The 24,697-nt window shown below is 39.8% G+C and overlaps 2 protein-coding genes across 2 annotated transcripts in view; both read right to left on the bottom strand.

The window, feature by feature from the left end:
* Positions 1-1,964: 1,964 nt before the first annotated feature.
* On the bottom strand, positions 1,965-24,525 carry LOC124266316. The gene is made up of 14 exons (XM_046701127.1): positions 24,470-24,525; positions 17,580-17,763; positions 15,997-16,669; positions 15,350-15,515; positions 14,349-14,466; positions 13,679-13,879; positions 6,897-7,106; positions 5,833-6,028; positions 4,985-5,104; positions 4,404-4,558; positions 3,698-3,817; positions 3,254-3,368; positions 2,650-2,743; positions 1,965-2,137 (listed from the first exon to the last, which is right to left on the bottom strand). Exons 1-14 carry the CDS (start codon positions 24,523-24,525, stop codon positions 2,002-2,004), a joined length of 2,544 nt encoding a protein of 847 aa, XP_046557083.1. The 3' UTR covers positions 1,965-2,001.
* LOC124266313 (delta-like protein 4) overlaps positions 17,665-24,697 on the bottom strand; it is a 38,309-nt gene continuing 31,276 nt past the window's right edge. Inside the window, exon 8 of the mRNA XM_046701125.1 lies at positions 17,665-17,763. The gene's annotated coding sequence lies outside the window, so the exon portion shown is untranslated. The remainder of the gene's footprint in view (positions 17,764-24,697) is intronic.

Raw genomic sequence — 24,697 nt, 5'->3', positions numbered from 1 at the left:
GCCCCTGATCTTGTCTTAGTTTAAAAGAGTAAGAACTATAATATCTGATGACATCTTTATTCAACTATGTACGACACAAAATACAATATATTGCGTTGAATGTGTTCACATTAGTGTTGAAAAAAACCCCTCTCATACAAGATGAGCACTTTTGTAACACATTTTGTATTCAACGATAAACACTGACTGACAGACAGACAGACGGAAGGGACTGACCATTGATGTTGCCCTTATTCAGATGGGAACAACACAAAATCAAATAATGGTAACTGAAAGACAGGTTATTGGGTTTTTCGTAGATCACACATCATAAAGAATACAGACATAGACATGGGGGTGAGTTTAGTTTTACGCCGCTTTTAGCAATATTCCAACACTATCACGGTGGAGGACACCAGAAATGGGCTTCACACATTGTACCCCTGTGGGGAATCGAACCCGGATCTTCGGCGCAACGAGCAAAAGCTTTAACCATTAACTACAAGGCTACCCCACCGCCACTAGACAGACATTGACAGATGTAGGTAAATGGACGGAAGGACACATCGATTATGCCATCTTTCTTTTCAGTTATCGCCTACAAATCAAATGCACTACACTGAATGATTAGTTACTAAGCATCTTCGTTCATTACACGAGGTAATATAGTCGAGATAAACAATAAACCAGAGATAACAAATGAATATATTGCAAGTGCTGTAATTATTCATACATAAGAAAACTGGATCAGTCTATCACTATAAACGAGAAATATAAATAATTGTTATAAAATATAGCAAAAGGAGCATTCTGTCAGAAAATGTGATTAAACTAATTTGTTCGTGCTTTCAGGAGATGCCAAAACCGAATTGCCATTAGAGTGAGTGAGTGAGTGAGTGAGTTTAGTTTTACGCCTCTTTTAGCAATATTCCAACATTATCACCGCGGGGAACACCAGAAATGGGTTTCACACATTGTACCCATGCGGGGAATCGAACCCGGGTCTTCGGTGTGAAACCACAAGGCTACCCCATCGCCCCAATTGCCATTAGCAAAATACTATTGAAATTACACATATCGACAGAAGTACACTTGATACATTTTAAATAAATGACAATATATTTTACCAGAACGACTATTCAATATGGCTGACGTGGCGGACATGTTTAATATGACATTAAAAATAATAAGTGTTGAAACGTTCCAGAGATTATATATGTATGTTGAATTATGAAGTATACAAGTAATACCGAAACATTAAGTACGCAGAATTCAGGTACAGTTGTTGCCATGCTATTGTTATTTTCATATGTGTGTGTCAACGAAGATCTATGCGCTCCGTGAAAACAAAAGACATATAAAACATATATATGACTTGATTCTGTTACAGCCAGATGCGTGTGATGATGTTGCTGGATATTAATGATACCAAACAGGTGATTTATATTAGGATGCTTTGAACAGAATTTCAGTTCAGTAGCTAAGCTTTCAGGAAAGACCTTAGTAAATGGTCATGGAGAATCGAACCCACGATCAGATCCTGACACGGAAAAGGGAGGTAAGTTACATTTCTATCTAGTAATGATGGTGTGTATGTGCATAGGTGATACATATTTCGTAAAAACATAAAACATGGAACAGGCGTTAATATTTGAGCAATTTGTTATATCAAAGGGAATTTGGACTAATCAGTATAAAAATGGTTGATAAAGAAATTGAGCATTTTGGAATATTTTGATGACAAGTGTTATTGTATCACGGTTTAATCTTGCGTGCTTGTTGTTTACATTTTGGCCAAACAGTTGGGTTCCTGTTCCATATGTGGAAATGCTGAAAGAAATTCAACAGACTGAAACTAAAATGACGTAAAATTACTGTAAATAAAATATAAGTAATACTATCTTAATTACTAATACATTTGTGGAAAATGGAAAAATAGAAAAGATCATTCTGTTCTCCAAATGGATACAAGCATTGTTTGCGAACGAAACACTGTAGTCAAAACGCTGCCCAAGAGGTCGACTATTTCGAGTAGTAATACATCATTCCGGAAGTGGGTCTCAGACCGAATGAGGCCTCCAGTTTCCCCACTGCATCCGCGAAAGTAGTCCGGGCCTCTGGTTTCTCTTTCCAGCAGCTTTGCATCAGACTGTAGTGGCTGGATAAAATAAACACGAGACATTTTGCTTTTGTTATACAATAATTACCTAATTATTTTACATGCTTTACAGAGCACCGTTCACAATGTATACTTAGCGCTACTCTCGTAAAACTTTCTTTGAGGCTCACAATAGTTGCTCAGATTGCTTTGTGAAGCAGGGTCCATATCTTCTGGGTATTCTGACGCTTTTTTATTCACTTATTACATTGCTTCACGCCTATTACGTAGCACACGCGCACGCGCGCACACACACATGCACATACGCACACACACAAGTGTACTTCAGGTTTCGCAAGTCAATTAATGATTATATGATTTGCCTGTTATCGGCCTGAATCGCTCTTCATGCATTCGACCACTGCTTATTTGACCCTGACCCGACTATAACAGGTGGTCATGTTAACGCTAAACGCTTTAAGCCACTTTTTAAAATTGTCATTAATCACCTTGGTCACGAAGTACCGTATGAAACATCACTGGTGTTAGTATACATGCATCTAACCACTTACACGTCTTCAGCGTATTCCGGCTTCGAGAGTCTGTAACCATTCTTAAGCTGGGTCGGCAGGTCTCGGCTCCTCATTTCACCGTAAGGGATCTGGCCTGTTGAGAGATAAAACACAGGGTGTATACTAAAACTACCTCCATGAGCTCATACGTGAAGATCCGGGCTAGAAATGTTCTTCAGCACCTTATGCTTGTCGTAAGACGCAACTAACGGGAGCGAGTGATCAAACTCGCTTGCTTGGTTGACTGTCTGGCTCAGATGCGATTATTTATATGCCTCGCATAGGTAGCGTATTGGCAGCGTTAAACATCAGACAAAAAATTCCCACATACACAAAAAATAATAGAAACCATATTCTCAAATACTTCTATTTAGTGACGAAAACTATACCAAACAATATCTATACCTTACCAATTCAGAATATCATCGATATTAATCAAGAATTGTTACAACAACGTAACACAAAAATGCCTTAGTTCACATTCACATACACATCCATCACAATCTACGTCCACGTTCTCACAGACATACATGTATACCTAAGTACTTAACTAATTACATTAAACATTTCAATGCACTTCCAAGAATATATTTGTCACACCTACCCATGCTGAGGATTTCCCACATAGTCACCCCAAAGGACCAGATGTCACTCTTCTCATTGGCTCCCTTCAGAGACTGAAGACATTCTGGCGCCGTCCACTTCACAGGGATTCGATCCTGTGTGTATGTGTAACATATCAACACTCAGGGTTTATGCCATTTTGATAAAACTACTTATCATGGTTACAACTGACATTAGGCTTATTTGAAGGGCCGAATGGGCAATCTATGTTCCTTTACTGTTTATGTGTCAATGAGCCCGGATTTACCGTTGGTCTACAACTGATTTGCCTTGGCAATGTTCCACAAGCATAACGTCTGCTGTAAGCCTTTGTTAAAATATGAAGCTTCCGTATTTCTTTGCGTTACAGTTGTTTATGAAACGAGGGTCCTGTTCAGACCCGATTGCTGGCCGCAAGATATATGTTACATATTTCCCTTCTTACCCCTTTGGAGGCATCATCCGCACTGGCGTCTTCCATGCGACTTGGTCCGAATCCACTGACCTTCACTTCATTTGTGCTTGTCAAGAGGCAGTTGCGAGCAGCCAGTTTGCGATGGACAACCTGGAGAAGGACATTGTATTGAGCTAAACTGGTACAGTCTTTGTTTTCCATGAGAACAGGACATATCGCTACATGTGTCCCATTCTTGGTCCTCATCAACCCATGATTGTCGTAATAGGTAACTATCGCGATCGGGTGGTCAGGGTCTCTTATTTGGTTGACACATGTCATCGTGTCCCAATTGGGTATATTGATGCTCATGATGTCGATCACTGGATTGCATGGTCCAGACTCGATTATTAAGAGACCGGTGGCCTATAGATGATTATTGCTGAATGCGGCGTTAAACAACAAACAAACAAACAAACTAACAAAAACACTCAAGTCAAGACTTAATGTACCTTTGTAACGTAATGTATATACCTTGAATATACTTGTTTTTCAAACATAAGATTACGAACAAAAACGTTTACCGTCTCACATTTTTAAAATATATGGACCAAAATAACGAGTAAACAATAAAAAGAAAGCCCACCCAACCAATGCCTAAGGGAACCAACCAACTTTTTCCTAACTCCACCTCCTGAAAGTCAATACATGCACTTTACACTTGCCACAACACAGAGAGTGTCCAGTAAATACATACCTCTTTACTAACGAGATACTCCATACCCCGAGCAATGCCTAAGACAAATGTCTGAATCTGCTCCAGAACTTCAAGATTCACTTTGTCCTGTCTAGAGGTCAGCCACTTGTCCAGCGGACCATTTTCACAGTACTCCAACACCAACACCGGCCCCACTGAAGAAGAAGGTATATATCAGATATGGCAATGACAGGTTCTACAAGATCACACGTATTCAGGGGATGTGTGCGCTAGAACGGAGGAAGCGAAAAATATATTTTGTTAACACATTTCTTTTCATGATATCGAGCAACCTAATCTTCTGAGTAAACACCATGAGGGCAATTCATACTTTCCATTGTTTTCTCTCCAAACAACCAAGATCCTGGTTTCAGACCAGAAACAGAGTGTTAAAGTGTGGTAATATTAAGATGACTGAAAAAGACGCCAGAGGTAGCCGTAGTCATGATATTGGCAAGGAGGTTCAGGATCTTACATCCTGCATTTCCTACGTGAGTAGTGAATGAGTGTGGTTTTACGCCGCTTTTTTGCAATATTCCAGCAATATCAGAAGGTGAACGCAAGAAATGGGCATCACTTACACGCATCATTATCAACGACTGCGCCGATGAATTTCAGCACGTTGGAATGTTCCCCGACCCTTGTTGCAGCGAAGTTGATTTTGGCCATCATCAGTAAATTACTATCCTCGTCAGGCGTGCCTGCAAATAATATATGATAACAATAATAACAACAACAATAAGTTCAGATTTTAATGGCTTGGCTGCATCGACTTGAGAATAAGTTGAGAAGTTGTAGTGCGTTGAGAAGAACAGGAAGTCGCTTGGCCTGAAAAGTGAAACAGAAGGTTTTCTCTGTGCTGCTCAGGTCCAGTACTTTCCACTCGAAGCTGTGTGTGTTTTTGTATCAGATTGTAAATTATGCAATGAAGTTAATGAGACTGACCAGCACCTTGTCAGTGGATACCCATCACTGGCATTAAGACAGTATCTTAAGCGACATGATGGTTTGGTTGATGAGTGAGTGGGTGAGTTTAGTTTGACACTGCACTCAGCAATATTCCAACTATATGGCGGCTGTCTGTAAATAAGTCGGATCCAGTGATCAACATCATGAGCACCGTTTTACGCAATTAGGATCAGCGAGCCTGACCACCCGATCCCGTTAGTCGCCAATTAGTAGCAATATTCCAGAAACATCACGGCGGCGGACACCAGAAATGGGCTTCACCCATTGTACACATGTGGGGAATCGAACCCGGGACTTCAGCGTGACGAACGAACGCTTTAACCACTAGACTAATCCATCGCCCCTCCAGCTTCAAGAACGATGGTGTAAAGGATAATAGTTCTCAAATGTACCGTGTTGCACCCGAAACTACACTTAGGTATATATATTATCAAGAGAGCAATTTCTTTCAGAGGGTTACCTTTGAGGACCTTTGCCGCCGCCTCGTGTGACTTTTTGCCAGTCTTGTAAGAAGCCTTGAAAATTCGTGCAAATCTTCCAGTTTGAATCTCCTCCAGTAGTGACAGCTGATCTTTCGACATGTACCCTGGCTGCTTCGCCGTGAAGCTCATGCCGCCGTAGACGTAGATGTCATCTTCAGGTGTGTACGTCATGTTCTGGAATAAACAGTGCACACACTGGGTGAAAGAATGATATAATCTGGGAATGCTGCGCAGGCGTGAGCACTATTCCAGCTACATCCCGAAGCAAAGCATTACGATACCATATAAACAGTGACTGAAAGCATGAGTGACTGAGTTTGGTCTTACGCCGCTTTTAGAAATATTCAAGCAATATCACGGCTGGGGACACCAGAAATGGACTTCAGACAATGTACCCATGTAGGGAATCGAACCCGGCTCTTCGTTGTGACGAGCCAACGCTTTAACCACTAGGCTATCCCACTGCCCCCTGAAAGCATGAGCACCCGGGAGGTTCCACGCCCTCGCTTCGCTGTCTCACTGCATCGCACAGTAAAACACGAATGTTTGAGCCTTTTGAAGACCAAAATGAGTTGTACGAGTTTGATGGTTTCTCTGTCTGTGGGAGCGATTGGAATACAACGGCGCTGTCTGTCGATAGTCAGCTCACGTTGGTTGGTTGCTTGTTGTTTAACGCCACTATTCCAGCTCTAAGGCGGCGGTCTGTAAATAATCGAGTCTGGGCCAGACAATCCCATGATCAACATCATGAGCATCGATCTACGCAACTGGGATATGATGACATGTGTCAAACAAGTCAGCGAGTCTGACCACCCAATCCCTTTAGTCGCCTCTTACTACAAGCATGGGCTACTGAAGATCAATTCTAACCCGGATCTTCACGGGTCCAGGACAGGTAATACGCAACGCCATAATACCCAATACAGTTGCCTCGACCACTCACTAACTCAATACAAAAAAACATATTTATCAGCTTGTCCCCTCATATACATCTATGACATTATTACACTGTTGCACAGCATGCGTGATTACCGATACCTACGTCGTAACACGCTGTGTTCTTTGGAGGGCGAATGTTATTGGTCGTCCTTCCTGTCGCGGGAGCCTCTGGTTCACCATATCTCTTCTGGCGTCCTCTGATCAGTTTCTGCATTCTTCCAGTCCTCCACAAAAAGAATCCGACTCCAGCAACTGCCAGCACTATCAGGATTACTAGCAAGAGACCAGAATTGATCATAATAAGGGTATCAGACTAGAAAATATATCGTTTGTTAGTTTGTTTGTTTGTTGCTGCACTCCGTTCTCAGCAATATTACAACTATATGGCTGCGGTCTGTACATAATCGAGTGAGTGAGTGAGTGAGTGTGTGAGTGAGAATTGCTCAGAACCGTTTATTCCGGCAGTGTCCAGGAGACACCAGAAATGGATTTCTATATCTGTACACATGTGGGGAATCAAACCCAGGTCTTCTTCGTGATCAATGGCAGCGTTTAGTCCTGCATATGAAACTTGCACCTACATTAACTGTAATTCCGAAGCATGTTTGTTGTTTAACACTGAACTCAACTATTTTGATGTTTAACATGTAACGTAATCTGGACCACACAATCCAGTGATTGATATCATGAGCATCCATCTACTCAACTGGGATACTTGTGTCCACCAAGTCCGAGAGCCTGCCCCACCCCATCCAATTAGCCGTCTCTTACTACATTGTTTGCTGAAGACCAAATCTAACCCGGATCTCCACGGGTCTCAATTACATCGATGATATTTGGCAAATTGTTTATTTGATCGATCGATGTGTGCATGAGTGGCGATATCATGTGTGAAAATATCAACTTTATCACAGAACCAAAATGGGAATCGAACCAATGGCCAGATCTCCAAAAATCATACATCATTGTATAATTTACTGTAACATGAAAATATTTGATTATGTTCCTAACCACAAGCATATTGATTTTAAAGTACATTAAACCACTTTTCAAGATAAACAATCACAGTTTGATCCCAATCGGGGTCAATGAAATAGAAAGTTTGTAAAAGACATTTACCTGTGCGTATAGAACTAGTTACAATATTAAACACGATTCGAATTATAAACTATGTGGCATGTTTGAATCCAATTTCATATCAGTGTCCACAAGGTAATTAACACCAATACACCTGGATTCTTAAAGATGGTAGTTTTGGCCATCTGGCAAACCGAGAATGCAAAATATGAACACGCAGTTTGCAGATGAGTGTGTGAGTGAGTGAGTTAAGATTTAAAGTCACATCGGCAATATTTCAGCCATATCGTGACTATGATGAGTATGTACATGCATATAAGACGAAAGTATTTGTCAGTTTTATTGTTGATAAGACCCCATTCAACATATGCAACAGCGGCCTGTAAGAAGCAGGACGAGACAAACCAGTGAATGATATTATAAGCATCGGGTGTGGGGTCACGTCATCAACCAGATCACCAGGCTCTGACTGGCTGATACATGTATTCGTGTGAGTTTAGTTTTACGGCTCTTTTAGCAATATTCCAGCAATATCACGGCGGGAGACACAAGTAATGGGCTTCACACATCATGTACATGTAGGGAATCGAACCCGGGTCTTCGTGACGAGCGAACGCTTTAAAGCCTCTGAGCTACCCCACCGTCCCAATTTACATGTAATCACCATCTACAAGGATGTATGAAGGTTGGACCATGAATCCATCCAGGTGAATATGACCAACGAGAAATTCCTTTCTACTCACTTATAATGATTCCAGCTACAGCCCCCGCGCCTAGAGTTTCAGCAGTCGTGTCGTCCGCCGCTGGAAGTCAAGCAGATATGAACGTGATTACTACTTTGAGTTAAGAAGTGCTTAGGGGCTCAAGAACTCCTTGATTGTGGAATCGACTTTTTGATTCGCTCTAAAGTGATCACGAGTCTTTCCGCATTTATGCTCTTGTCTAAACTCTCAGTTTTTGAAATGTGATCGTCATTGTGTTACATGACATATCGCATGAAAGTCAAAGAGTTCCAATATGTTTGTTATAGCACAGGCATTGTCATAAAATACTGTTGATATACCCTCTCAGAGTGTCGCCTAAGTTACTGTTTGAACTTTTATGAGTCAAAACTTTCTTTTATGTGTTATGAGGATATGTTTTTGTTAATTATGTCGCATTGATTAACTTTTAGTCTCAAAGTATAAACCGCTGAGTGTGGATTAGAACTCGCATCTTAAACTTACGCTATGTAATTTCACCTGTTATGCTTAAGTTAGAGTTACCTTCCCTATGTTTCCCTTTGTTTTCGGTAGGATGCTGTAAGCTATGAGGGGATTCCAGTAATTTCTAAATGATCATAGTATGGCATGGTGTTTGCTAGAATTCTCCAAAACTGTTAATAGGTATATAAGGGATTGTTGCTGAGATGTACGGGACTACTGCTTTGGATTTACGCTCATCTGTCTGCTCACAGCAACATTTCAAGACCCCCACTCAAGAGGCCTCGACTACATTGAACTTTCGCAACTGTCAACAATCTTCAATCAATGCATCTGTATTTTACTGGACCTAATATTTTAGATTTGTGATCCAGTAGTATTGTATTATATATCTGTACTGTCATTCATTGTAACATTGTATATAACTGAGCATAATAGACTTGTTTGTATTCTATTTTGCTGGTTTAAAGAGGACTCACGAGCAGTTTAAAGAGGACTCACGAGCATTTTATCTCAATAATTCGTAAACCGTAACATATGCAACTTCAGGACATTCTTAGAATAATTTTTTTTATAATAAAAACGGACACTAAGTCAAACAATTATGCTTGTACTTACCTATGGCTAAGACTGTCTCTTTACTGCGTTGTGCCCCGTAGCCTGCTGACACCATAACCTTGTATTTTTTTGTTGGGTTCAAGGCCAGTGAGGTTATATGATGTGTCATCTTTGGGCACGGAGACCTCATAGACCTGCCCTGAATCCGTCTGGTAGCTGATTATTATGACTGTGCGTTCGTGGCAAGCAGGGGCGTGGTCCCACATAACACGGATAGATGTTGAAGACAATCGTTTGGTTCTCAGGTTTGAGGGTGGCAAGTCTGGTGAAAGATCAAATCAGCTCTGAAACAGCTTGACTGAGAGATCAAGTTTTGCCTCAATTTACAAAACGATTTATTAAGCACTTCAAATCAGTCTATATCAAATTTATGAAGACGGGCATTCTATTTCCATAGAGGTTATTTGTCATATCTTCCTACGAACCTCTGTTCTAATACGGCCCTTTCATGGTGCGAGTGTTCAGGATTTGTGATTGGTTGTAATCAGCTTTAGTTGTGCAGTCAGCGACGTTGTTTCATAAGTGATCATTCGCAAGGCCTCGGTAATTTCCGTAGGCTTCGGGAAAACTGGAACCTCTTCCCCTGCGCGATGCGCAAACGTTTCTTAAAGACATAACTCAATCATGTAAATGGCGGATCAATGGCGTCTCCATCGCCCTCGTTGACAACGTACAAGCTTGCCATTAAATGTCTTGTGTTTCACATCAACACAAGTCCCCGTCTGAGGAGGGATATTTATGGCCCCACATTTGCTTCTATTAGTCAAGTTGGATCTAAGTCGATGTAACACGTGTTCTGATTGGATAGAAAGAAGGGAGATAATTCGTGCTGCGATGTCTTGCCGCTAGTGGATTTTACGAGAACTGGGAAATATAGCCCTATTAGAACAGAGGTTCGTAGGAAGACATGACAAGTAACCTCTGTTGGAAGAGAATGGAAGACGGGGTGCACGTGGGCAATACAATGTTTTAATATTATATATATTACAATCTATTAGCAAGATATATATTGGGATTAGGGAGTAGAATTTAGCATTTTTCACTACTTACAGGTCGTGGCGCCGTTTAGTTCCAACAGGTTCGTCACCTATGAACAGAAATTGTCAAAATAATAACAACAGTTTGGAATACGAGTGATTTCGTTGGTATATAAATCAATGGATATTGTATATCATCTCGGTATTGTTGTTGTTGCTGTAAAGGGAGATAACTTATTATATAAATCCAGTTGCCAGGTTTACCGAAAGCGCCACCAGAAGCTATTACGAGTTATGTCCCTTCTATGTCTCTCCAACTAATTTTACCCTCCCTCCATGCATGTGCTTCAAATAAAAGACCTGCTCGTTGATTAAGATTTAACGTCACATCGGCAATATTTCAGCCAAATCGTGACGAGAACATACTTGACATTGAAATGGAGCATGTGTATATAATATAAACCTGTCGTCAAAGGACAGTAAAACAACTAGAATATCACAATTAGAAGAAAAACTAGCGTGGAAAGTTAAAACTATTAGCACTATTTGGACAATACAATATGAAAACAGGCTATAGATCGCCAACAACTGAAGGTAGATCACCATACTAGGGACCATGGGGACTTACAGTACCTTTGCTACCTGCATGGACCCTAGTTGGATTTACACCATCCCTTCAGCTGCTGGCGATTGTAAGAAATGTTAGCCAAAATTAAAATAACAAGAACGTTTATAAATCCTGGTAAGTTTAAATTGACTGTGGAAATTTTGGGACTTGCGTACCCTCTCAGGAGGACAATAATGTTAAAATACTTTAACCCCCCTTGAGGGTACAGCCACTAACAATTATTAATTTAAACTTCCAATCATAAAATATTTATCTATTTACAAATCAGCTAACAGATCTATTCTTTTAAATATGCAATAATTAAATTATAACTTATATTATTAAAACGATCCTTCATAGTTCGTGATTTGAAAAAGATATCCCTTGTGATGGAATATTCAATACAGTCAAGCAGGACATGCTTGACCGTGATTTTTCATCACAAGGGATACAAAACGGAGCATCCTCACCTTTCAATAGGTACTCATGAGTATATCTTGTGTGGCCAATACGACATCGTCGTATTGTGACCTCTTCAAATCTGAACTGACAACCCAAGTAGGTGTAACCGATATAGGGTTTTATGTCATGTAATTTATTGATTCCTACTTGGGTGTCCCACATCTTCTGCATTAGATCACGAATATAAGATCTGATGACAGCTTTATAATCAAAGTATGGAATACGAAGTGGCCAATAGCAAGATCATTATATTATTCAATAATTTCTATTAAACGTGGATGTTAACAAGATAGATTTTTAATGGCCTGAAGGCAAGAATGAGAGTCAGAAAGGATTATACATTGTTAATACTTAGGATGATTTTGAATATATTTAAGCGCTGTTAATATGGCATTTGCTTCGGCTGTGAAAATAGAACTATCGCCCGGTAATCTAGAAGATATTGTTCTGGATCCAATGACAGTGGCACTAGCCACTGCGCCACCATCCATGGACCCATCTGTAAATAAGGACTATGTATATCTATAATGCTATAATATGTATTATATTTAGTTTTTAATTGATTAAATTCTTGTTTATATTGTAATTCATTAGTTTCAGATTTTTTAAAGGTTGTCAGTGTTAGGTCAACTTGTGGCCTAACCAATTGTCAAGGAGGAGAAGAAAGAAGACGGGAAGGAGCTATATTTTCCAGCTCAATGCCGGCAGCAGACACGACGTAATTCTTAACCCAAGAGGCGGAACAAGAGAAGATTTTTGTTGTATAAATCCTCATGGAGGGGATTGAAGATACAATTATATGCAGGGTTAGACCGGTTGGAATATAGTTTTGTAATATATTGTAAAGATAGTTTTATACGGCATTGTGTAAGAGATAGCAGATCAGCTTCGACATAGAGACCATCAATAGGAAAGGTTCTAAAGGACCAAAGACAAAGTCTTAGACCTTGGTGGTGGACAGAATCTAATAGTTTGAGGTTGCTGTTACAGGCTCCACCATATACACTGGAGCCATAATCAAGCTTGGAGCGGACCAGTGATCTATATGGGTGAAGGAGAGTAGCTTGATCCCCTCCCCACTTTGAATTAGAAACGACTTTCAATAAATCGAGTGCTTTCGGGCATTTAGAGATTAAGAGATGTTGGTTGTTAAAAGCTAAAACGTAATTCCGAAATTCCAGTCTACTTCGTCTTGTATGGGAACTTGACATTCAAAAGTTATTTACGTCCCGTCTCTCTAGACATTTAAAATGAGTTACCTCCCTTCTCTCGAAACTTTTAAACTCACTTACGTCCCTACTCTCGAGTCTCTTGAAGTCAGTTACCTCCTTTCCTTCGCGACATTTTAAAGTCAGTTACCTCCCTTCCCTCGCGACTTTTAAAGTCTGTTAGGTCCCTTCTCGCGAGACATTTAAAGTCAGTTACCTCCCTTCCCTCGCGACTTTTAAAGTCAGTTACCTCCCTTCCCTCGAGACTTTTAAAGTCAGTTACCTCCCTTCCCTCGAGACTTTTAAAGTTAGTTACGTCCATTCTCTCGAGACTTTTATAGTCTGTTAGGTCCCTTCTCTCGCGAAGATGCTGGTTATGTACAGATCACTATGGAAATAAGATATTGCTGACTGGCGTATAAATAACACCCGTGTAGTTCTCGAAGAGACCCGTGAAGGTCCGGGTTAGCATATTGATCTTCAGTAACATGCTTGTCCTAAGAGGCGACTAACGTGATCTGGTGGTCAGGCTCGCTGACTTGGTTGGACACATGTCATCGGTTCCCAATTGCGCAGATCGATGCTCATGCTTTTGATCACTAGCTTGTCTGGTCCAGACTCGATTATTTACAGATCGTCGCCATACAGCTGGAATATTGCTGAGTGCGGCGTAAAACTAAACTCACTCACTCTCAAAGAATGCCAATTTCCGGCAACGTCGTATAGTTACTAACCACTTGTTCCTCATATGTGGAGCTCTTCAGCCCCGCCCTGTTGACAACGCGCACCTGCAGTCGAACCTGGGCAGTCGCTAGGGCGTTCTTGGCCACCATCAGCCAGCAGTTGCTGATGTAGACTTTATTGATCCGTTTATAACACACGCTCAGGGCGTTTGGGCAGTAGCAGTCGTGTACCCTGTCTGTACAGTAAAGCGGCTGAAATCATAACATCATGTTGTAGTCAGTCCCATGTACCCCTATGCCTATCAGACTAATGTATGCCATTAATTGGTCTTCAGCAACCCATTCTTGTCTTCGACACATGTTCGGAGTGTTCATCCCCACGGGAACATTCACGCAGGAATGATATTGATTCCAGTGGTGTGACCCATGCTTGTCGTTAGAGGCGACTAACGGGATCGGACAGTCAGGTTCGCTGACATGGAAACATGTCATCATATCCCAATTGCGTAGATCGATGCTCATGATGTTGACTTAAAGACCGCTGCCATATACCTGGATTATCGCTGAGTGCGGCATTAAACAACAAATAAACAAAACAAAACAAAGTTATGTCATTATTAATGATATTTTCGTCTTGGAAATACTAATAAAACTGTTAACAAAATCATCTTGGCATTACCATTTTGCACTTTAGATAATAACACAGAAACGTATGACTCACGTGGATAGATGGAACGGATACATTGTTTGCCCTGAGTAGGTCGCCATCTTCTGTATTGAATACCTTGACCTCAAGATGGTCGAGTCCACTCTCTGGATCGTGTGCGGTCACCGTTAAACTAGGACCAGGAACAGAGAATTAGATAGTTCATTAGAAATTAGATATATCGTTATGGAAAGTAAACAAATATGTATTACCGTGTTACTATATGGTTGTTGTTTGACGCCATACTCAGCTATATGACTTCAGTCTGTAAATAATCGAGTCTGGACCAGATAATCCAGTGATCAACATCATGAGCCTATATCTACGCAATTGGGATACGATGACATGTGTCAACCAAGTCAGCGAGCCTGACCACCCGATCGCGTTAGTCGCCTCTAACGACAAGCATTGGCCACACCCCTAGAATCAATATCATTCCAATGTGGATTTTCTTGTGGGAACCCACATTGGAATACATTCTGAACATTATACTGTTGGTCTTAACGTGTTGGGTGATCGCGTGTCATCGTAAGACGAAGCACATTGTTTCTTCTTTCAGTCATTGGTCTGTCAGTCACGGAATCGATTATATTACATTTAGACAACTGTGAACAACAAACAGACAAAGAGGGACCATGATGCACGCTCTGGTGCCATTTCCCCTTAGATTTAGTAGCTCGTCGCATGTGTGAAACAGACGTTTTTCGCAGTAAGAATACAAATTAACATAAAAACATCAGTTGATTTCAGGACGAAAAACACGGGCCAATAAACAGAAATCAACACAGAATAGTTGTACAAAAACAACGGGTAATTAGTGATAACAACTCAGTTACAGTTTTGACGAGAAAGTCCTATAATCTCTGACGAAATTAAGCTTATACTATTTGAAGATTTAAATTAATTAAATAAATAAATATGGAAACAATACATTTTGAATGAACAAGTGAACAATATTTTTCATTTAAAAATGCTTAACATAGGGTCAGGCCAATTTACAATCTCCTTTTTCTTACCCGGAGCTGAAGGGAATGTTGGATTTTTCATTTTTGTTGAATGTCATCAAACTGTACTCTGGTTCGGTGAAGTCGTAGGTTACACTTGTCGAGTCCACGTTCCTGTTGTCAAGAATGTCCCGGGCTCTTACCCACACAGTAACGGTGGTTCCGCTTGTAACACCAGCTGAAGGGTCGAGAACACGTAGTGATAACGTAAACGTGTCGAGAATATGCATAATGTATAAAGAAATTTCCTGCTGAACCTTATTCTTTCATCAACGAAATGAAGCTCATATTATACACATACGTTAACTTTTTGTCGTATTTTTGTCATGAAATCCGAAAGGGAACATTTTGTTTCTGTTTAATGAATTGTGTTATTTCTCTCTATATTCTATGTCCACTTCTGTGTGTCCACATACACTGGACACTGCTAACTCGGACAACCTATGACCTCCTTACATGTCCTCAACTACTTTCAGTCAAACAATAAAAAACAAAACGAAATTGGTATTTTTTGTCAGAAAACAGGTTGATGTTCTGTCGTGCCGAGACAAAGTTATTTTTATCAGTGTCAGCTTAAACAATAATTTTACATTTGACGCAAAAGTCAAAATATTTTGTTTTGAAGTTCACAAACAATAACATTACAGAATACTACCAACCAACTGTTGTTTGGTTTGTTGTGTTCAGACCGGAGATATCATTCCAATTTACTGGTGTGTGGTGCGCTCTGCCTCCACTCTTGTTGACGGCATGCGTCCACTCAAATCTCACAATGCCCCGTACATTGGGGATAGCCGCTCTGGTTCTTCTGCCATAATTATCATCATTTGTATCAGGTACTTCTTTATAGATTGGTGGGTTTTCCACAATCTTCACACGGAAGGGGAGGATGCTGTTGAGGAATTTACCACTTTCATGGACATAATTAAGAAAATGATCTTGCCAGTTGGTGATTATTGGCGTTGAGGCATCGGTCATCCACTGGAAGCCATGGTCTTGCACAGCTGACGATATGTACAGGGCATTGGCTGGATCCGTGGTCACTGCCGACTCTCTGTCATACAGTGCAAACCTTCTCATGTATACAGAGTTATTGGCCTTGTCGGCAGCTTCAAGGACAAAAGAATACATCCCTGGTCTGGCTGGGGCATAGGGAAGAGGATAGCCGATTGGTTCAGTATGGTCAACTTCTCTGTGAACAACGGGTCTCAGTTTGTCCACTTCCGTCAAGCTTCCGTTCTGACTGGGTTCAAGTTTGAAGACTTCCCATGTGTACTTGTCCAATCCAGATTGTGAATCCCTCCATGCATCCCATTGTATGTTTATTGGTTGCTATTTAAGGAAAACCGACTGCAAGTCATTCATCATCAAAAAGACTACCATGAAGTTAAGCATCAGTTACTCTACATTGTTGTATTATGTGTTTACTTGATCTAGAGACATGCTGATCCAAATTTTCACAAATGTGGAATATTTCTTGAAAGCTAATTTTCATGTTTCGTCGACATCAGGAGGTAAATATCGGAAAATATATACCCTGTAGTTATGCATGCAATGATAACTGTTTCATATTGTAAATGGTTGAAACCATAACGACATTTTGATAACAAAGGCATGCATAACTACAGGGTTCTCATTTTAGGCCATTGATAACTATAAATATTACTATATTGCATACACCTTTAGAACACCTGATTATTGCATGCATAACAATGATCAGCCGTTGCATGCACAACTTTAGGGTTATATATTGCATGCATATTTACAGGGTTTTATATTGCATGCATAACTACAGGGTTATATATTGCATGCATAACTACAGGGTTATCCATGTAACACTGTAGTTATGCATGAAATGAAAACTGTTTCGTATTGTAAAATGGTTAGAAATCAAACGACATTTTGATAACAAAGGGATGAATGAACGAGGTCTCATGAAAGGCTCTTGATACAGATGAACATTATTACTCAAACAAGACACCTTTAGAACACCATGATCAGCCATTGCGTGAAAGGGGCCAGTGGGGTAGCCTAGTGGTTAAAGTGTCGGCTCGTCATTCCAAAGATCCGGGTTCGATTCCCCACATTGGTACAATCTGTGAAGCCCATTTCTGGTGTCTCCCGCTGTGATATTGCTGGAATATTGCTAAAAGCGGCGTAAAACAAATCACTCACTCACTCACTCATTGCACGGAGGATTAACGGATTAACTGTTCACTGGCTAACGATGTATCATACTTACTTTTGTGAATTCTGGGTGAACTTGAAAAGCATCATCGGGGTCGTTGAACACGGGTTTTATCATGTCAAGATTGAAAGATACAGTACTGGTAGCCTGAGTGCCCGTATAATGCTGTGTGGCTGCAGTTCTTGATCCGATCAGTCTTCGGTAGCCACCACTTGAAACATGGAAGGTCAACTGTAACCTGAACAGGAAAAAAATGTGAACAGAATGTGCCGTGGATCATAGTCGGGCATAAACTTACAACTGACAGAAAAGCGTTAGTCCCGGGTTACAATTGGTCTTCGGCAACACATGCTTGTCTTAAGAGATGACTAGCGAGATCGGGCGGTCAGGCTCGCTGACTTGTCATCATATCCCGATTGCATAGATCAATATTTATTGATCACTTGATTATTTGGTCCAGTCTCCATTATTCAGAGACCGCCGCCATACAGCTTAAATATTGCTGAGTGCGGCGACAAAAGAAAATGCAGTGCCAGTATGCAGAATATAGAGGATACTAAACGACCTTCTGTGTAATACCATATTTATTAAACGAGTGGATGATTTGATATCAAACGAGCAAAATCGATGATTTGATATCAAACGAGCGAAAGCGAGTTTGATACCAAATCATTCACGAGTTTAATAAATATGGTATTACACGGAAGGGAGTTAAGTATGCTGTTTATTACTCGCCCACATTAATCAAGCGAAATCGCCAAAAAAACGACCTAACAGTGTGCAGGCATTTGCAGCGAGACAATCTAGGTCACGCGTATGAATACATAACTTCGGTGAAATCATGGGATTTCCATCTGCATATAGTTCGAAAATAAAACACAATAGATGGTGCCATTTGAACAAATTAGCATTTTATACTTTGAAAAGTTTGAATCGAAAACTCAACAATTGAAATCACAATGCATTTGAAATGATAGACATAGTCTCATTGGGTAACCAATAACAGAGATTCCCTGGAATGTGGCGGAAAGTTTAACTTTACTTTTATGTCATCCGCCCGAAGGCTGGGATTTGAAGAAGTGTCAGTTTATTTGTTCTGTCCACCATAGAAATTCAGGTTTATTACTGAATTATTCACGGCACCTGCAAAGATTGAACTCAGAGATTGTGAACTTGAATCTGTGGCATTTATTGTTTGAAATTGATTTTGAGATGCGACATTCGCCACTGAAGACTGACGGTTTTCCTGCGCGCAAAGTGCCATGTGCGAATCACAAGCATCATCGCTCGACCTGCTCAATATCTTGCTGATAGTTTTGTGTTGATCTTCGGATATGTGCGAATAGTTATTGATGCTTTGCACGTTTTTATGCCCACTGACCTGCATAATCTGCGTTGGAGGCACATTTTTGTCAGAGAGTGTTTGAACAAGATACTGTCGTGCAGAAGGGTTTGTAAGGCGTTTAGTCGGCTCTAGCTTAGCATTGGATGCCATTCGCTTCATAATAGAAGCGAGTTTATTTACGCCTATCGGTTGCCGTTTAAACCAGGGTTTGTTACCAACTGGTGCGGATTTCGAATTGGTCGCCAAATAGAAGGCGCATCAGGTGCATTGAACACAAGAGGTCTCAGTCCAGCATACATCTTGTAGGCTAACACCGGACATTGGTCATCGCCTGTGGCCCAGGCTTTCGGTGTGACAGTACTGACATCACGAGTCTTGACCCCGGTGCGTGTTTTTGTCTGACGCTCAGTGAATTCAAGATATTCAACCCAATTTACATCAGTTTTTAAGCTAATGTGCCCCCAGTTCATGTTTCTGTGAATTGTTACACTGCGCAGGCCAAAGTGTGTAGTGTTATGCCACCACAACGTAGTCAAAATGGATTCAGGATTATTTACCCCCAAATCGCCGGAATCCCATAGTGTTTTGATGTCGACATCGCTGAGAGATTGAGCCCGCTTGGGTAGGTTCCCTAATCCATCTTGTTTCAGGAGTTTCTGTTTAGCTTTTAGAACATTTTTCAGATTATTGAAATCAAAATCGAACAATATCGATTTTCCGTAAGATTTAGAACGAAGATACTCGATAATATGCTCCTCAGACTGTTCGGTTCGTAGTTAGACCCATCCCCTTTCTTGACCACCATCACAAATTTGCATAGATCATCTGGCGAAATATCCTCTATCTTTCTGTAATCTCCTTGCTCATTCATAAATCTATACAGTATCTTCAAGCCATATGAGGTTTTCCTTGCTGTGTTGACATTCATATTTCCCTGAATGAAATCCTCAATTTCCGGCTGATTACAGTATTGAATTTCTTCACAAAAGAAAGCGTCGTCAAAGATCCTACTGATCAGATCATCATCAAAGATATTTTCGCTAGGTGTAGCGCTTACAGTTTCAGAATGTTTTGTAATCTGTAATGTGTAACCTGTTTACTGGACCCATCTTCTAGCTTCACATCGTACGCGTGGAAAGTTCCCAAAGGTTGTACAATGTTCATTACTCTTCCTCGCCTACAGCCGTCAATTCTCACACAGTCATTAAGTTTAATTGTGTCCATTTTGATTGTTTCGTGAAAGCATCGTCTGCAATGCATTGTATTTTTTTGTTGATTGTAGTGATCAATAGTGTTAATAAAATATAAAGCTATCGATTTATTTGTTTATTGCTTCCAAAATATATAATCCTAACAAAATATCTTATACAAATGTGTTACTTATGTTCTCGAACAGACGGGACTAAAAACTTTGACAGAAGCCATTTTGATTTGTCATGTGATACGTCACGTGATTGAAAGTAGTTTCAGAAGAACTGGTTCACGTGTGGTGGTATTACACTAGTTAGATATTACTGTATAAATATTACACTGCAGTATTTTCCACGGGCGAGTAATAAGACTATGTTACACATAGATCTCCAGTAAAATATTCCTTCGAGAGTTTATCGTCATGACGTGATGACTTTGTGGGGAGTCAGTGAGTAAGTTCGTGGCAATGCTCAGTTTGAAGTTCTGAGTTTTGCAAGTTCTATCAAGGCGTTCAATCACAGGCATTGTGCTGACATAAATTCAATTCGAAAATCAGGAACATAAAATATTTCAGGATTTTCAGGACGAACACCTTCATGCCTTATTTTTTATTAAGACATTGAGAAGGATCTTGGTATCCAAGAGCAGAGACCATATGCTGTTTTCAGGTCACTGGTGATCAGTGCACTTCTGCTGGTAACTGGTGTGCTTTGTAAATAGCATCTTGGTCTGTACGTTATTTAATTTATAATTCCAGCTCTTACTGTTTTATTTTGAGATTCTGATAAACTGTTAAGCGAACCGGAATATTATATATACTGGACAAAAGTAATTAGGGACATGTGTAAGTTTTGAAATCATGAACAATGATCTCTTTATTCATTGGCACACTGATAAAATAACAATCATAGAAATACCAATATCCCTAACTTATTTTGTCCAGTATACTACCAGTCAAACGTTTAGACTCACTAGTGTAAATGTAGCCACGTGCTTCAGAAGAACGAATTCGCAACGTTGACAAGATTATTGTCATGAGTTCAATAAATGAAACTTAGTGAAAATTGGTGAATTCTTAAACAAAACTTTACACCAAAGCGCAGCTGTTCACATGCACGATATTTGCACATGCTTTTCAGCAATTTGATGCCTAATCCTCGTGCAATTCATCTGCATAAGGTTTGCAGTTGATTCCCCCAAGTTAGTTGAGAAATTCATCCTCGATGTAACCACATATCATAACATAACACATAGTGACTGTTTTAAGTGACTCTAAACTTTTGATGGGTAGTATACATACTACCAGTTGTTTATGACTACTGGATGTGACACATACACATACACTAGCTTAAATATACTGTTTACGTATTTCACTTGTCGTTTTACAAAACATTAAATTCGATTATTTTTATCATAAACTAAGCCATCCCGAGTTATCTCCCTTTCTATTATTTTATCATAAACTAAGCCACCCCGAGTTATCTCCCTTTTTGGCCGTTCAGGAAAAATCATGGCGAAACATTTTGCGTCTCATTCTGCCGATGATTAGATGTTTTTAAAGATAAGCTAAGTAAAAAGATCTTAAGGGTAATAAATTCGTCACACGGTGTTTTGAAAGGGTGTACGGGATTATAAGACCCTTGTAAATTCCGTATTTACAAGGGTCTTACAGTCCAGTACACTCACACCCTTTCAAAACACCGTGTAACTTATAATATACACATCCATATACACATACATACACATACACTTACATATAAACATACATGCAAGCACATGTACACATACATATACATACATACATATAAACATACACACACATACGAATACACACATGCGCATACACATCCATATCCATATACACATACTCACAAACATCCACATACGCACACACACACATATACACATATAAACATGATCACACATACACATACGCACACACACACATATACACATACAAACACACACGTACACATACACACACATACACATGTACACACACATACATATACACATACAAACACGTGTACACAAACATACACATACAAACACACACACATACAAATAAACAGACACAGACTCATACACATGAACAGACACAGACTCATACACATGAACAGACACATAAACAGACACATACACATAAACAGACACAGACTCATACACAGAACAGACACATAAACAGACACATACACATAAACAGAAACACAGACACATACACAGAAACAGACACATACACATAAACAGACATACACAGAAACAGAAACACATAAACAGTCACATACACGTAAACAGACACAGGAAACAGACACAGGCACGTAAATAGACACATAAACAGACAGACACGTAAACAGACACACAAACAGACACATACACAAACAGACACATATACATAAACAGACACATGCACATACACATAAACAGACACATACACAGAAACAGACACATACACATACACAGAAACACATAAACAGACACATACACATAAACAGAAACACATAAACGGACACACACACATAAACAGACACATACACATAAACATACATACACATAAACAGACACATACACATAAACAGACACGTAAACAGACACATATACATAAACAGACACATGCACATACACATAAACAGACACAAACAGAAAAACATAAACAGACACATACACGTAAACAGACACAGACACAAACAGACACATACACATAAACAGACACAGACTCATACACATACAAATAAACAGACACAGACTCATACACATACAAACACAAATACACATAAACAGAAACAAATAAACAGTCATATACACATAAACAGAAACACATAAACAGACACATAAACAGAAACACATAAACAGACACATACACAGAAACACATAAACAGACACATACACATTAACAGACACATAAACATACACATACACATAAACAGACACAGACACGTAAACAGACACATGAACAGACACAGACACATATACATAAACAGACACATGCACATACACAGAAACACACACATACACATAAACAGAAACACATAAACAGACACATACACATAACCAGACACATACACAGAAACAGACACAGACACGTAAACAGACACAGACACAAACAGACACATGCACATACACATAAACAGACACAGTAACAAACAGACACATATGCATAGACAGACACATGCACATACACATAAACAGACACATACACATAAACAGACACATACACATAAACAGACACATACACATAAACAGACACATAAACATACAGACACAGACACGTAAACAGACACAGACACAAACAGACACAGACACATAAACAGACACATATACATAAACAGACACATACACATAAACAGACACATACACATAAACAGACACATACACATAAACAGACACAGACACATAAATAGACACATACACATACAGACATATAAACAGACACATACACATAAACAGACACATACACATAAACAGACACAGACACATAAACAGACACAGACACATACCTTATATTTTCCAATGTATATTTCTAAAAACTGTTTCAGTAATGCGTATGTGATTTTCTTCATGAGTAGAAAATTACCATAACATTTCCTTCCGGGTCCAAAATAGATACATAAAAGGGAATTTGATTTTTTTTTTGTAGAGGGTCCAAACAGGATTAAGTGTATGGGATGTCTACCAGTTGTCCAAACTTTTATGCATAATATTGCTGCCATACACCTGGTGAAATTGATAATGAATACTCTGAGGAACCTAACAAACGTCGCACTTAAATGTCCCAAGTGAAACCAAATGTAAGAACAGTGTTCAAGATTAAAGTTGATTAGTTAATTTACTGGTAAAAATCAGTTAGGGTCATTGGTATTTTTATGATCGATATTTTGCCAATGTGCCAATGAATAAATACATCATTATTCAGAATTTCAAAATTTACACATCTCGTCATAAATATCGCACCAACCACTCGTTTTCACTAAGTAAAACTGGATCTACAACCTCTGGTGCTTAGAAAAGCACATAAAACTGTTTAGATGGCCTCATGTGAGCGTTGAGTCAGAAAATTGACAACACAAGACCGAATTTGAGCACTAATTGAAGGTTTAATTGTAGCAAACTGGAGTTCACTAAAATCACCGTAATATATGGTGAAATAAGTATGGCTGCCGGGGTCGTTACAACAGACACACAACACAGTTCACATTCATTATTGTTGAACACACTGGTAAGGTCCACAATGACAGGCCAACTCAGTATCTGGTGTAACGGCCTCGCACTTGGATAACAATTTCTTCACGTGGTCTCATGCTGGTCACCAGACATCTGATTCTCTGTTGGGGGATCTGCTGCCACTCATCATGCAATGTATGGATCAATTCCTGAAGGTTCTGAACTGGAGGATCCCTTGCTCTCACCCTACGTCCCAAAATGTCCCACAAATGCTCCATAGGATTCATGTCTTGACTGGCTGGCCATGGTAGTGTCTCAATGGCGTTGCTCGAGCACGATGTGGTCTGGCATTATCGTCCATGAAGACTGGACGTATGGCAAGAGCATGGTTATCGAAATGAGGCACTACAGCATCGTCCAGCTCTGGTACCTCTGTCCATCTAATGGGAACTGTGAAGAGGTCAAGTTTACAGTCATA

This window comes from Haliotis rubra, unplaced genomic scaffold (assembly GCF_003918875.1).
Source record: "Haliotis rubra isolate DU_JTF1 unplaced genomic scaffold, ASM391887v1 Scf1247, whole genome shotgun sequence".
Classification (NCBI taxonomy): Eukaryota; Metazoa; Mollusca; class Gastropoda; order Lepetellida; family Haliotidae; genus Haliotis; species Haliotis rubra.
The sequence above is the reverse complement of the archived record's forward strand: the minus strand, read 5'-3'. Positions and strand labels throughout refer to the sequence as shown.